At 46.1% G+C, this 15,745-nt stretch overlaps 1 protein-coding gene across 1 annotated transcript in view; it reads left to right on the forward strand.

Moving 5' to 3' along the window:
- Window positions 1–15,745, forward strand: part of RTN1 (reticulon 1) — a 116,688-nt gene that overhangs the window by 54,492 nt on the left and 46,451 nt on the right. Inside the window, exons 2-3 of the mRNA XM_054199532.1 lie at window positions 8,565–9,299; window positions 13,481–14,263. Of these exons, the coding sequence (XP_054055507.1) occupies window positions 8,565–9,299; window positions 13,481–14,263 (1,518 nt within the window). The remainder of the gene's footprint in view (window positions 1–8,564; window positions 9,300–13,480; window positions 14,264–15,745) is intronic.

A 15,745-nucleotide genomic window follows, 5' to 3' on the forward strand; every position in this document is an offset into this window, starting at 1 on the left:
GCTGTAGGGCGATGATTTTTGTCCTGAGTTTATCACAGCATCAAAAGCAGCTGGCATTGGCAAATCTCTCTGTTCCAGGCTGAGTTTGAATCTGTAGTCGCATGGTTTTGGATTACCTTACAGCAATCATGTGAAGCTGAATTTATAAGTAACTGTGACTCAGAAAATATGGGGCTGGATGTGCAGGAGGTGCCTGTGGCAGAGCCCTGGCACGGAGGCTGGGCAGAAAAAGAGAGTGTTTCTGCAGGGGGTGTTGAAAGGCAACCGGCTCTGAGTTTGCAGAGTGCTTTGTAGCAGTTTGGGGCTAAAAACACTGAATAGCTGAAGTTCCTAAATCATGTTTGAAATGGGACTTGGGTATTTTAGAACTTAAAGACAAATGAGACTCAGTCAAACGCATCCAGATTTTGTGAGATACTCTGGTGTCTAGTGCTGTAAAGGGAGCTGGGCCCCATTTCAAGTCATTGAAAAGCATGATTGAGGTGCAAATTCACTTAGCGCTTGGAGCATTTTTGCCACGGGACTCCATAGAGTTTGATCATTCCAGGGAAAATATGACTACAGTGAAATAAGAATGAATTATTCTCATAAGCAGGGTTTAATTATCCTTAGCAAAGTGCATTTGATAGCATTTTAGGCAGTACCTTAGTGTCACTGAACCCTACTGGCCAGTCATGTTACTCCTGATGATACTGTCACAGGAGTAAAAACCTGCTTTTTTCCTCAATCAGATTTTTGTTAAAACTTAGTAAATTATATTTGTGTCCTTTTCTAATAATTATGAAGATCTGCTGCAGTTACACTTCTAGCAGGAGCATTTGCAACTTTATGCATGTTTTAAACCCTTCTTGTGCTCCTCTCAAGGCACTTTTTTCAGTGTTCATGATTTTTCCTGCTGTTTAGAGTACTGGGGAGGGTTGTCACAGACCTTATACCAGGGTTTTACTGCCAGGTCAAATTGGAGCTCTCTGAGACCATTTATTGAAGCAGAAAGCCTGGAGGGGATTTAGGGGTGGGAACTGCTGAATCATTTACTATGGTTTCACTTTGCACACCAGCTGGTTGGCTTTGGGGGACCTGCTGAGCATCCCCTGTCAGATGCCATGAGCTCTGTGGATGTCCATGGGAGCTGAGGATGTTCAGCATCACCAAACCAAGCTCCACTCCTCTGTTTGACTTGGCTTGGTCTAGGGTGCACCGTGGTGCCCACAGTGCCTATTCAGTGGCAGCAAAAAGATAGCAGGTATCCTGGTATCTTTTTGGAGCGGTGCTGGCAGGGAGACGATAGCTGTTGTGGTGCAGAGTCCATGACCAAAAAAAAAAAAAAGCTGTTAAGAGCCTGCCAGGATGATTGTACCAGCAGCACAGAGCATCCTGCATTCCCCAGAGTGGATCTGTCTTAATCTTATTAAAAGCTCATCAGTGTTTCCTACACATCCCTTCTGCAGACGGGGCTGTAGCACTCAGCAGCTGAGCCAGGGCCTGATTGGTGTCCATATGGTTTTTGGAAGAAACCAGAAGTCACCTGGGGCAACAGAAGAAACTCCCAGGCAGGGTCTCGGGAAGCCATGCGGAAGGACCATGCTTCAGTGTAACATGATGGTGACCTGACACCAGCTGCTAGGGGGAGTGTCTCAACTGGGCAGCCCCCAAACTGAAGCTCCCAAAAGTGTTAGGGCTTCCAGAGGTTGGAACCTAAAAGCCATTTGTCCCCCCCTCCAGCCTCTGTGTTTATTAGGAGGTGGTGAGTTGCTAAAGGATGCTTATCCTCAGCAACCAAGGTCAGCCAGCTGTCCCCCACCCCCACGTATATTTAGCACAGGGAGGACCAAAAGGAGGGAGTCCTGGAGCTGGAAGCTGCAATGCCTGCTTGCACTAGACAGCTGAAACACTGGGGCTGAAGGCTGTAGCAACTCATATCCTTTGCAAATTGACGTGGAGGAGGGGTTTATATCAAAGCATATAATCAATTTGTTTGTGTTTAGGACTTGCTTTCCATCTCAGGTAGGATGAATCAGAAGTCACTCCAATGGAGTAACCAAAGTGTAAAGAGAGTTAAGCCAGTTTTTTCCATCCTGTCCTTTTGCCCTCCTACCTGTGCAGGAGACAGGACCTGTCTCTCTGCAGGGCAGCATTTCCTCTGGCTGCTGTGGGATCTTGAGGGGAAGAATGAGTAAATTGCACAGCTGATGCACTGAATCACTCCTGTCCCCAGGAGCTAAGGTGCAGAACTGTCAGCTGCTCTCAGACAGTGAGAAGCGGCCTTCTTGCTGCTCTGCGTTTCCCCAACACTTTTAGAACCTGTGCATGGAACCAAGGGGAAATAATAATAGAATAAAAGCATGTATCCGATACATCCAGTTTTCTTATAGCATCTAGTGTGCAAATGAATCCCAAAATTACTTTTTTTTTTTGGTCCATTCATGTTTGCGAATGCTGTGACTTGTGGAGTTACATCTTTCCTGTCGTCAGGATCAGGAGAGTTCTGGAAGAAAAAAAGTTGTTAACCTGTAAAGTGGGTTTGCAAATCCTGTGCTAAAACAAAGAGCACCATCTCCTGGCAGCTGGGGATAGCTGTCACTGCTGCCAGGGATGCACACCCAGCACAGTTCTCTTGCAAGCAGCTTGCGTCTCTCTGCATCTAACCTATAGCATCTGGAGGTAGGATAGCTCGGGGCTGAAAGCTGGCTCTGACTATTGAGAAAGGCTAATCCAGGGGATACTGATAGCTGATTTAGTGGTGTTATCCACAGCACGGTGATGCCTGCACTTGGCATGAGGGGTCTCAGCCGTTTGGGTTTCAAGTTCCACTTGAACTGGCACACAAGTGCTCAAGTACTTTTGAGGTTTACATGGATATTGAAGTGGTTTTGGTTGGAAAATTCATGGGGAAGGGTCTTGCAAAATTGAGAGTGTGGCTCCGAAGTACACGCAAGTATCCCTGGGTGTAGCCAACCTACTTTGAAGCATTGTGCGATTTGGCATGGGTCTGAGAGATGACTCCGCTACTTGTGCAAGCTGCCCTTGCTGCTGCTGGGAGTGGGGACTTAGCAAAGGACATTTGGAAATCTCTGGAGCTTTCCTGAGGTTTGAGGTTGGACTTGAAATCAAGCACAGAGGAAGAAACAGCCTGGTCTAGATCTAAGAAGACAGGGCGTGCTTTGAATTTGGAGATAGACTTGGGACTGCTGGTCCATCTGGGTACTGTAAAGAGATGTGGAAAAGTGACAAAACACTGAACATTTGTATAAAGATGTGTAAGACTACAGATGAGAACAGAGTAAGGGATATAATATGAGTTTTAAACAGGAAGGCAACTGAGCTGGGAAACTAAAAAGAAACAATGAGACATCATGTATCAGGGCCAAAAGAACAGTAAAAAGGCTTTGCCTTTTTTTCTCCTTTTTTAAGAATAAGTGAGGAATAAAAAGAAGCCAAGGTCAAGCACAGGCGTGTTGCTAGTGGCTGATGACAAAATTGTAAATTTGGTACAGAAAAGGCAAGCCTATTTTATAGCGACTTTTGTTGCGTATTTGGAAGAAAGCAGGAAGATGCATCTATCTGATGGTCATGGATGAATGATAAAAATGAAGGAGAAGCTGGAATGTAAGCTGCTGATGTGGGGCTGGGAAACATGGTCTGCGCTGGTCATCAGAGAGGATGTATGTCCAAATACAGATGTTTAAGTGGTGGCAAGGTCTGGACAATGGGACTGTCCTGCGTCAGTGCCAGGTGCAATGGGAGGCCATGATGGCTCCTTGGGTTTAGACAGTCAGCCTTGCTATGAAATCACTCTTTCTAGGGGAGAGGGTAATTACAAAATAAAAAGCTTGAGCAGGTGGACCCTGTTGCCAGGAGGCTGTGATCTGTGTGGACACAGGACAGGGCTGGGGAGACCCTGCCCCTGGGAGCTAGCAGCCTTGCAGTGCTGGGGTAGCTGATTAATGACTCCTGAGGCTCAATATCCAAAGCAAAAATCAGAGCCAACTATTTAAAAGACTTAGAGGAATTTGTTGGAATTGGCTTGCTCATGCTATTCTGCTTTTGTCTGAAAAGATTGCCGAAACCTTGATTCTTCCAGTTGCAACCAAAGATCCTTCCTCTTCTCAGTGCAGCTCCAGGCTGTAGAAATAGCATAATCTAATTAAAGATTGTTTTCCCCTCTCCTCTTCTGAAAAATTATTAATTCTGACTGAATCACTGACACACAATAAATAATGAACCTCACATTGTGGGGTTGCCAGCTGTTCTGCAGGACTGAAATTTCATGTCCTTCTGTGTTGGTCTGTCACTGCCATTGAATGTCACCAGAAATGCATATGAAGGTTAAGAAAGGCAGGTTAACATGGAAACTGGTTATTTTATTGAAAATTGAACACCATATTCTGAAGTGATCAATTTTAAGAAGACTGAGCATTCTCTAGTTGGGAAAAAAAAATCAGTTTTATTTAAATTAGCTCTTTTTCTTGTCTATTCTCCTCAACTAACTTTTTGTTTCCTCTTCCAGTGTGCTGCAGCAGTTCAGCTTACATTGATCCAAATTGGGCTTCTTAAATTAAGAGTTACTCTGCGTGGTACCAATGATTTCTAAATTATTTCCTGTGTCAATTGCTAAATAGCTTTAAATCCAGTGCTGTAGGAGAGCATTTCTGGAGCATTCACTTACTTATTCTGAGGAAACAAAACAGTAATTTTCAATTATTTTTTTCTTTACAGTTGATGAAAACACATGTTACTTGCTGAGCATCTCAGCTGTGCTCAAAATGATTGAATCATACCCATTACTTCTTAACTGGTCGCAGCAAGTGAAATTATTTCCCAAGGGCTCATATTACAAGAAAGCATGTCTGCTGCTCCCAGGTGCTGAATAGCTTTGCTTTACCTGAATTGGCAGGCAAGTTTTTGGGCACATTTGAAGGAAATCCAGATTAAAAAAACCCAACCCTTTGTAACAGGGGTAAATTCAGATCTGATACTGCCATCCGTTACCAGTGCTATTCAAGGCTTCTCCTTCCCACGGATATTGAACTAAATAAACTTAAAGTCAGAGAGGGCATTGTTTAACCACCAGGCTCTGAATACACTATTCTTCAGCAAAAATCTGCTCAGCTATTATAGGTTTCTGTGTCTTTAATAGCCAGCCTAATATCTGATATATTCACACTTCCCAAGTAAGAGGCAGTTTTACTGATGGCTTTAAATCATTCCCTGTGGAAATAGAGAGTTGTATTAAATCCTGGTAATGAGGCAATTTCAGCTGTCTTCAGTGCTTTTGACTCTGTGGTTGCCTTGAGAGTCGGGATTCCTCTATGTCCTGCTAACGTGAACCCTGTCTTCTGCTCCCACATGCGCGTGGACATGCTCATACACCCTTTAACTTTTTGTCTTCCTCCTGAACCCCAGTAAGAAATGCATTTTCTGTTTTCATTGTTATTTGCAAAACCATTGCAGAAAAAAAAGGTTTATGATGAACAGTGAGTCCATTTTAAATCAGCTCTTGTGTTAACATCTGCTACAGCATTGGTTTTGTCCTATTTGAAAATGTGAAGTGATGTTTCTGTCAATGGCTATTCCAGGGTTATTTTTACTTTCTGCTGATGAATAACATAAAGAATAGGATGATATTTCTGCAGGCTGTCTTTATCACAGTGGCTTTCCTGCAAGCAATCCTGGCTTGCTATAACTCCTGCTATGAAGCACCCGACACAAATGCATTAGAAAACCTTTCACTGCTTTATTGATCAGCATTACTGAGTGCTGCAAATGCATGTGCGTCTGGCTCACGTATAGTGTGGACAAAGCAGAAATGAAAGCTGCAAACAGCATCCATGAATATTGGTTTGACAGGGACTTCAGTCTCCTTTGACTATGTTTGTGCTACCTCTTCGCTAGCAATAATGGGATGTTTGTAGAAATGGGTTTTTGCTCATTGATGGTGTTATGATGGCGTATTTTTCATGAGCACCCAGAGCAGAAAGTATTGCACAGCCATCTCGAGCTGGTCCAAAGCCACTTGGAATCAATGGGACTTTTCTAGTGAACTCGGTGGGCTTTGGATCAGACCCAGTAGGCACTGAGGAATGATCTAATGAAAGAGCAGCCCTGAAACACCATGATTTAGACAGCCACTCACCCAGCACAAATAGTAAATTACAAACAGCAGATACTGGCAGCAACAGGCATGAATAGTCTGTAGTCAGCAATTCACAGCCTGAAATATGTTGGCATAAACAATGCATCAGATAATTCTAGCTAACCAACACATTTGTGAAAATCCAAGCCTTGTTTATGGATAATTTTCAAAAAGGCAAGTTCAGCAAGAACAATACTTACAAGAAAAAGAACCAATCATTTAGAAAAGTTTTTTGAGTATGAGCTGTCCTTGTGAGGCACTGGATAACCTCAGATAGGACCTGATGTGGGTGCTGGGCAGCCCAGCTTAGGTCTTACTCTGCTTTGGTTTCACCGTGGTTTTACGCCTAGGCTCCATTCTCATATACCTTTGCTGGTAAGACTGAGTCATTTGGAGCAGTGAGGATGAGAGCTGCCTGCAGTGAGTTGCAAAAGGATCTTGCAACCCTGAGTAAGCGGGCAGGAAAACAGAAGGTGGAATTTAGAGTAGGTGAATGTGAAGTTACATAGATAGAGGGGAAAAAAACCTCCCAAATTCACATGTGTAGGAAAAATCTCCACAGTGACCCTCACCACTCTGAAACAAGATCTTGACTTGATCACAAACATTTCTATGAAAGGTCCATAGCAGTGAGAAGAGCAAAATGAAGGCTGGGAATGACTGGGAATGGCGATGATAATTTTTCACCTGCTAGATACAGCACCCCTTGCTCTATGCTCTTGTATAGCAAAGGCAGCTGCCACGAGTCCCTGGCCATGGGCTCTCAGGGTGTGGGGTTGGAGCTGTTGTCAGCATTGTGTGTGCAGTAGCAGATTAATGATGGGGGCTGGTGTCGGACCAGCAACACCCAAAGTCCGTGAGGATGGACACACAGGAGCAGGTGGCGTAGGTAGGCTGAAAAGGTATGGCAGTTTTGGGTTACTTTTTCCCTATGCTACCAGGTTTCCCCTTGTAAAAGGAGGAGCATGCTGTTCCCACCCTAAAGGTGGCCCAGGGAAGAGAAGTTGCCTGTAAGTCATCATAGCACTGAGCAACGGAAAAATACGGTGAGGGAAATGGTCATACTGCATTTGTGCAGGACTTGGGTTGTGCATGTCAAATCCAGCAAGGTTGTGCAGTAAAATAAAGCCTGCAGCTACACACTGAACAGTGTTAAGGGGAAAAAATTGCTTTAGGGCTCACTAAATGAGCTGCACGTGCCTAATGCATGGAGGGCTGCGTGAAAAATAATTGCGATGGTATTTTGAGATGGTATGATTATGTATGTGCAAGCAGAAAGAAAATAACCAAATGCACGTAGCTCAGGAGCTCTCATGCTGACATTTCCCAGCTTCTGACTTTGTAGCTGCAGCAATGTCCCTTTAATATTACTGTTAAGTTTGCATTGTGTGTGGCAGCCCAGGACATGTGGAGCAGGTCAGGAGCCCCACATCCCTTGCAGGGTGATGAGCAGATGTTGGAGAAAGCCAGACAGCCTCTGCGATGCAGCGTGCATCAGTGCACAAGCGGTTAACAGGCTACCAGCCTCCTATAGGAACCAGCTTCTACAGACAGTAGCTTTGTTCCTCTACATCCCCACTCTCCTAGTCCCTATAAAAATCTGTCTCCCCTCCTCCTGCCTCCCTCACGGGGGTTGTTGCTGTTCCTGTCATCGGGCTGTGCTCAATATTAATGCTCCAAATAAAGAGTGGCCATCATTTGTCATTCAATTATTGACATCCCCAGGAACTTAAAACATGACAGAGGGAATCGGAGATGGTGTATGAAAACGATGCATGGGTGTGGGTAGAGGTTTAACCACTTTCATGCTGGTATGCTTTGTAGACGATGCACACAGGATACTGCTTTCTGGGCACGTGGAAATCACTAAATGATGATGTCTAGTCTCTGCCCTGGTGTTTCCCAAATTTAGGCTGGCTACTCCTAAAAGAGAAAATTAAATCTAAAGCTGCCTACCAACTTTCCATCTCAATTTCTGTCCAGCAGATTTTTTTCTTAATGAAATGTTTCCCTAGGATGAAACTCCTCCATTTCTCTGTATTAAAAATAAAAATCTTAGACATTAGATTTTTTTTTAAGGATATTGGATGGTGAGCCCCTGAATCAGATTGTGAGGGAGGTTGTGGGTTTGGAATCACTGGATATTTTTATGCACCAGGTGGGCAAACATTGGCCAGGAACTCTTAGCAGCTATCAGGATCGTTATAGCTATTTTAAGATACAACAGCAGCTGGAAGCCTCATCTAACAGATGTGCCATTATGTTGCCCAAAGGTATAGAAAGAGACAGTCCCAAAGAGCTTGCAAGCAAAGCCAAGCCTCGTGCACAAACCAAATATAAAATCAGCGGGGAGTGAGTATGGCTTTGCAGAAAGATTGATGCAAGCAGGCACTTGTCTCTTTACTGTGTGTTGTTTTTGTCTCTGCTTTAGGTGTCACAGCCTCATCGCACCTCTTTGACTATGGCTCCACTGCCAACGGGGGTGACAGCTCCTTCTACACCTCTCTGATTTCAGATGTCCACTACACCACTCCACGGGACTCCACCTATTTCACGGGCATTTATCAGCAGGAAAACAGCCCCATTCCTTGCTCAGGCAGCACAGAGGGGTTTAACACGCTGGGGCATCCTGTTCAGGATGTGACTGGGTTTGAGTCCCATGGCTTGTTTAGCTCAGATTCAGGAATAGAGATGACTCCTGCAGAGTCTGCTGAAGTCAATAAAACCTTAGCAGATCCCATGAAAGAAGCTTATAAATACATGGACATAAGTAGATCAGAAGAAATAAAATACCAAGAAAAACACGACCTTAACTCAGAAGATGAGAGCCCAGGCCTTATCGATAAGTACCAGGGAACACCCACCAGCTCCAGCCACACTGCTGAACCTCAGCGGATGGCTTCAGAGAGCATGAAGGCAGCCAAAGAGCAAGACCCACTTGAAGACACAATGTCTGGAGATCAGCACAGTGCCTCCGTGGTTACAGCCCCCGTCAAGATCACGCTCACCAAGATCGAAAGCACCGGGGAAGCTGTGAGCAAAAAGTCAAGCCTGATTCATCCAGAGACTGGCCTGAAGCCGAGCCATGAGGTGGTACCAACAGTGACAGTGTCGGAGCCAGAAGATGACAGCCCAGGGTCTGTCACACCACCGTCCTCTGGCACAGGTAATGCTGGTGCATGGCACCATTTGTTTTGCTAACGAGAGAGTGGTTGCAATTGTAGTCCTGCACATTGTAGAATTACTGCGGGTTTGCGGGGGCGTCTAAGACGGTGCAAGTAGACATTAAAGGGTCTCTATGGCTGGAGGTGTTTCTGCTCTGCCTGGTCACCACTTTGCATTGCCGAGCCAAAGCGGGATGTGAACCATACATGACTGGGGTCAGATGCAGGCTTGCTGAGCCTGGTCCCCATGGGGATCTCTCCTTGAGGGGAAGTTGTGAGCTGGCAGGTGTCATTGGGGGTATCGTCAGCCAGGTGATGGTTTGTGCTCGATCCTGGTGAATTTGGGATCTCTCTGTCACCCTGGCTGGCCACACTCCCCAGAGGAAATGAGGTGTGTGGGACCGGGGTGCTGCAAATGTCTGGGTTAATTTTTTTAAATTTTAATGGCTGTTTTAACACCTCTTTGCTCTTGCAGAGAATAAGGTTAAATTGTTAAAAATAAGTGTCATTTTCAAGTGAAAATACTACTTTTAGAAAGTGCTGAGGAGGAAAATGCTGTCGCCTCATTTACAAAGGGGACAGGAGGGACAAAGGGCCATTTTCTTTTCAAGGTTCCTGATTTCTATCAGGGGGCACCAAAATCCCGTGTTTATATATTTTCTTATTGTCTGATTACTGCAGTAGTACATAATATCTATTCTTAATTTCCCCTATTATACACTGCTAAAATATTAAAGTAGTATGGTGTTTTAAAAAGGAATAAAGTTCTGTGACAGGAAACAGAACCTGAAATTAACAGGACTTGAAATTAAATTTCAGCATCCTGGATCAAAACCCTATGACAATGAACATTTGACATTAGACAGTGAACACCCCCAAGCTGAAGTTTCCATTGCTTTGATGGCATTTAGAAGCATTTAAAAATCAACTGGAGTTTCCCTAAAATGGCAGTCTGCGATTTCCACCCACACTAATACCTACCCTTAGAGAAATACCTAGTTCCTATCCAACACTGAGTGTGCATTTGCACACTTTCACACAAGAAAAAGAAATAGAAAGAGTCCACTGCAGCTGTGAGTTTATCCTGCCTGCATCCTCCAGAAACTTTACATAATGAACAGACTTTAGAGTCCCATTTTTCTTCTTTTATTTGACTGGGTGATATTACGTGCTACTTCTGAGACATGCCGGGTTTTATCAATTTACACTTTTTGCACTACAAAATAATTCAGAACTTCAGACACTAATTGTTATTTATTCAGTTCTTGGCGATTGTTCAAGGCTGCCTTCATGACACTCAATAACTCAATCCCATCAAAACAGCTGAATAGTGCGTGGCTGAGGCTGCCCTTCTGGGAGTCACTGGTGTGACTGGTGTAATTGCCAGCACGGAAATGTTCTTCTCCATGGGCAAAGATGATCCCCAGCACTGCCCAAACAGCCCTGGGAGGTCCCACTGCCTTACATTGGGGTGCTGGAAAGCCAGAAGCACTGCTTATCTATCGCATTAAGGAAAGAAACCTCCATCTTCCTTTAGGGGCTGGCTCCCACAGGGTGTTTTCTCTGGATTTCTCCCCTTTCCTGCAGTCGGGGACATGCTGCGCCCAGACTCCACATTCATAAGCTAGGAAGAAATGTAAAACCTGCCCTCATTATTTCTACCCAGTGACCCAGCAAAGTTGTTGCTCCTAGATACCCCTCAGGTATTCTGGCGAAGTCCCCAGTTCCCCCCTGCTTGGATCAGGACTTTTGTAAATGGTTTGCTTTTAATTACTGGCCATCATCTTTCTGGGGAAGCAAGACGTGGTCTGTTCATACGCTGCACTGGCGCTGAAAGGTGGTGGGTATTTATACGCTTCCCCTTGCCAGTGGTACATATGACACCCTGCTGCTGGCCACAAAGGACTTTTTTGTTCACAAGGTAAATGCCATGGCTGAGACTTACAAACTGCCAGCCTGGGGAAGAGTGGGATGAAGCTGAGGGGGGGCGCGTTGCTGCGCTACGAGGGCTGGCGGTCACATGCCTGTTTGGACATGTGCCGGATTAAGTCATCACTCAGGGAGAAAATGCTTACATGCAGCAATGCAGGAGAGCGGCGCACCTCATGTGGGCTTCCTGCAGTCAGAGGAAAAGGATGCACAGGCTCCTCCACAGCACGGCCGATTCAACAGAAATTTCCCAGCGTTGGGACAGAAGTGTGTTGTAACAGTCCCAAACACCTTAATCCTGTCTACGGCCATACTCTGGGTAGCAGAAGGACTTTCTCATGGGAGAGGGATGTGTTACAAGAGAGCTGTTTTGTTAAAGGAGCTGCAGACATGCCAACAATATGTGCTCAAAACTGCTGATGACATGTGTATTGGCAGATGCACAAACCAAAACTGCATGGAGGGCTGTGAGGAGGTTGTTTTTCTTGCCTATCTCACAGCAGGATGCCATGGCTTGGGTTCTCTCATGGGGAAGGCATATGATCAGGAAGAAATCAGCTATGGTATTGCCATGAGAAATTAAGTCTGGAAATAGCCAGAAATAGTGATTTTGTCCCAGGTCGCATCTGATACACTCTCTTTTCCACCCTCTGTTGTAGAGGAGCTTCCAGAGGTGGCCAACACAGCTAGGCAGGCTTGAGCAGCTGATGCCGGTGGCTGCACCCGAAGCAGGGCTGGGCTGAAGGCAAATACCCACCTGGAGCAGGTGCAGGTCAGCTTGGGGCTCCCCACACCTGCAGCTAAGGGGCTGGAAATCTTCCCCCACTTTGCTGTGGTCCCCAGATGTGTGGACACAGGCAGTGTCCTGCCATGGGCCTCTTCACCAGCATCAGCAGGAGGAAACTTGGGAGTCTTTTTTCCTGGTGGCTTTCTTGAATCCTCACCACCTGCAATGCCACCTAGTGACCTCTGTCATGTTAATAATGATATAAAATCAGTGAATGAGCACTTGAGAGTTCAGAGGACAAATTTCCATATATGCTTGATGGCTGTTTCAACGTGACTGTGGAATTCAGTCTTTATTTCTCCAAACAGGGAGGGTCTTGCATGTGGATGGCAGCTATCTCTGTGTCAGTGAAGTGCAAGGTGGAAAACAGCAATCAGGAGGTGGTAGTGGCCAGGCACTGGCAGGGGATTAGGTGCAAACTGCTGCCATGGTCCCCCTCGACATAGACAGGCTCAGGTGGCCTGACTGGCCTTGCTGGCGATGCACCAGGTGCAGTCTGGGTTTGAGGCTGGCTGATGCTCTGCGAATGATCAGGTGAAGCCTGTTCCCAATGCAGTTACTCAAGACAGCTACTGATGCACCTCATGCTGCCTCTGTTGCCTCTTATTGTGAACATTTTACATGCAATTTTACTTTCTTTGTTATTTCGTTTCAAAATCCCACATGGTAAAGTGACATGCAGGGAGGCAGAACAGGTGGGAAGTCTGGTGCTAGGTTCCTTTCTAGTACAGGATGTGGGCTCCTGGCTAATCCTGGGTGACCAGCAAGCCTTTTAAACTGCTAATTTCCCCTCTCTGAGCATATCTTCTTCCAGTGTGAGCCAGAAAATGCATAGAAATTTTTTTGTTTCAAATTTTGGGTGACAAGTTTGTCAGTCATTATTTGTTTAATGTAGTTCTTAATGATATTAAGAATTACAGTAAAAAAACAAGTTTCATGCTTTGATCCATCTGAGATAAAAGCAAACAGAGAATTCACCACCCTCCCCCCTGAAAAAAAAAAAAAAAGTTTGAGAAAAGTGTCTGACCTGGAACTTTTCACCCCTGAGACTTAAATTTTGACAAAATTACTAGTAACTACACATGGGTTGTTATGATCACCAGTACCAGGAAGCCATCAGCCCTGTATGCGTGTTCTGTCCCCAGAACAGACCCATATCTGGTGGTGACAGTCAGACACTGCCACGTGTGGCCTGAGCCCACGTTCCTTATGACTGGTGATTTTCCTGGTGAAAATGGTGGTAAAATGATGGTAATAATACCTCTTCTATAAGGAGTATGTGAATGGGAAACAGTCCGTAAGGACAAGCTGTTATTACTGTTAGTGATCCCAGATGGGAAGACTTTCTGCCTGCTAGAGGGATCTGTACTGGCATGAAATCTATTGTGTTTGTTGCCTAAGCAGCCAGAAAATCTAATTTTTAAACAATTTTTTTCTTCCCCCCCTCCCTTTTTTTCTGGGTGGCAGAACCATCCGGCTCAGAGTCACAGGGCAAAGGCAGTCTGTCGGAGGATGAACTCATCAGTGCCATCAAGGAAGCAAAAAGCTTCTCCTTCGAGACCCAGGAGGTGCAGCGGTCACCAGCCCTTTCCACTGAGAAGAGAGACCAGCGTGTCAAACCTGGGCGCCCCACCGTTTCCTCACCCCTGGATAACGAAGCCAGCAGTGCCGAGTCGGGGGACTCAGAGATTGAGCTGGTCTCGGAGGACCCACTGGCTGCAGAGGAGGTGTTACACTCCAACTACATGACCTTCAGCCACATTGGAGGGCCTCCTCCATCACCTGCCTCCCCCTCCATCCAGTACAGCATCCTGCGGGAGGAGCGGGAGGCCGAGCTTGACAGTGAGCTCATCATCGAGTCCTGTGATGCCTCATCGGCCTCCGAAGAAAGCCCAAAGAGGGAGCAAGACTCCCCTCTGATGAAGCCCATGGTCATGGATATTATCAAGGAAGAGAACGGCTCGCGCACTGATGCCTCAGACTACAAAGCAAGTAAAATGACAGAGAGCAGGATGAACAGGGAAAACCTGGCAGAGTCCGCGTGCTACCTGAAATGCTCTTTTGTTGCACCAAAAGTAGGTGCTGAGCCCTCGACCTCTGCCGTCAGCACTGAGGAGCTGAATGAAAGAATAATCCTGAAGAAACCCATTGAAGAAACTGTTGTTAACCAAAGTAAAGTGTCTTCCAAGGACTCTGGCAAAAGAAGTCCTTTGGCTTCACCCCTACTGCCATTTTTAAATAAGCAGAAAGGTAAATGCAAAAGTTTTTGTTGTTTTTGCAGTGCTGCTGAGAAGCGGGGGGAGGGAGAAGTGCCTGATCCTTGCATGGGAGGTGTTAGTAGTGCTGAGCAGGGAGAGCTGCTGGCGCTGGATAACCTCAGCTTGAAGCTGGGCATGCCTGTGACAATGCACACATCATCTCTGACCTTCCCATCCTCTTCTTTTTCTCCTTTTCCTTTCCCTTAGGAAAAAAACCAACAACCAGCAACACTAATTTTTAGGCTTAAGCATATAGTACGGGATCAAGCAGGAACGCCAGTAATGTAAAACTGATTTGTACATCAGGCATCTGGAGGACAAAGAGCAACAAATGATTGTTTTTCCTTTGATCCTTTTTCCTATCTGCCTTGCCACAGGGAAGGGGTGCAATCAGGAAGGTGGTCCTGCCCCACCCAGAAATGTGAGGATAATGTTTTAGAGGATGCATTTAGAAAAAAAGTAAGATTTGGAGGAGAGGGGTTTGGTTTGGTGGGTCTGGGTGTTTCTGAAGCTGGTGCAGCTTAAACGAATCTCTCTCATGGTGGTTGACACCCTCCATCCTGAATAATGAGGGCTTTATGTACACTTCCAGGCTAATGCAGGGAGGCGGGTCGCTTAGGGGTGCTCATGCCATCTCTGCGTGCCTTGGGGGGAATGCTGTGTGCCCCTCTGAAAGCCCTTTTCCTAATCCAGCTCTGAGAAGTGAAAGGGCAGGACACTTCGCTGGTACTCGTGTGAGCTCAAGGGCACTTATCTCCCTGTAGGATCCCTTCAAAGCCAGTGTAGAGCCAGCCAGGGCTGGGCTTGCCGTGCTAGGCACTGAGGTCTGACTGGACCCACAAATCCTCTAGAGCCACCACCAGCTTTTGGTCTGAGCTCAACCCTGAGGACCAAGGGGTAGCACACGGTCACTAGACTCTGACCCTGCCAGGGGCCCCTGCAGCCTGTAACTGGCTTAGTTCACAAGGTGCACAAGAGCAAAAAGGCATTTTATTCTTTGCAAGATGCCAGCTCTAAATAGCCAGGATCTTTGTGTGCCTCTGGCTTTGTAGGCTGGCATGGGAGGGAGGGACATTGGGGCTACGCCATGCTCCCCCTCTGCCATCTCCCCCAGCAGAGCTGGGGGGCAGCGGCTGTCTGTGGCTCTTCCATCAGATGGGGGTTTGAAATTCAGAGAGCTGCTGCTTCCTTACAGACAGCTGGATAGAGATGGAGGGGGGCGGCGAACCCCATCCCTGCTGCTTAGAGAGCATCTGTTCCCTCTGCCTGCGTTTGTGCAGACGTTTGACCACATGATGGCCTGGAGATGTGGCAGACACATTTAAGTAGCACGCTTTTACAACTGATTTTTCTGGTGCTGTGAAACCAAGCGTGCAAGTCTAATAAGGAAACAGCCCAAACTTGCACGATGTGCTGCAATAAAATATGTTAATATTGATATTCTAGTGGTAATGAACTAACGACATTCATAAGA

The sequence above is a fragment of the Rissa tridactyla genome, chromosome 4 (assembly GCF_028500815.1).
Source record: "Rissa tridactyla isolate bRisTri1 chromosome 4, bRisTri1.patW.cur.20221130, whole genome shotgun sequence".
NCBI classification, from domain to species: Eukaryota; Metazoa; Chordata; class Aves; order Charadriiformes; family Laridae; genus Rissa; species Rissa tridactyla.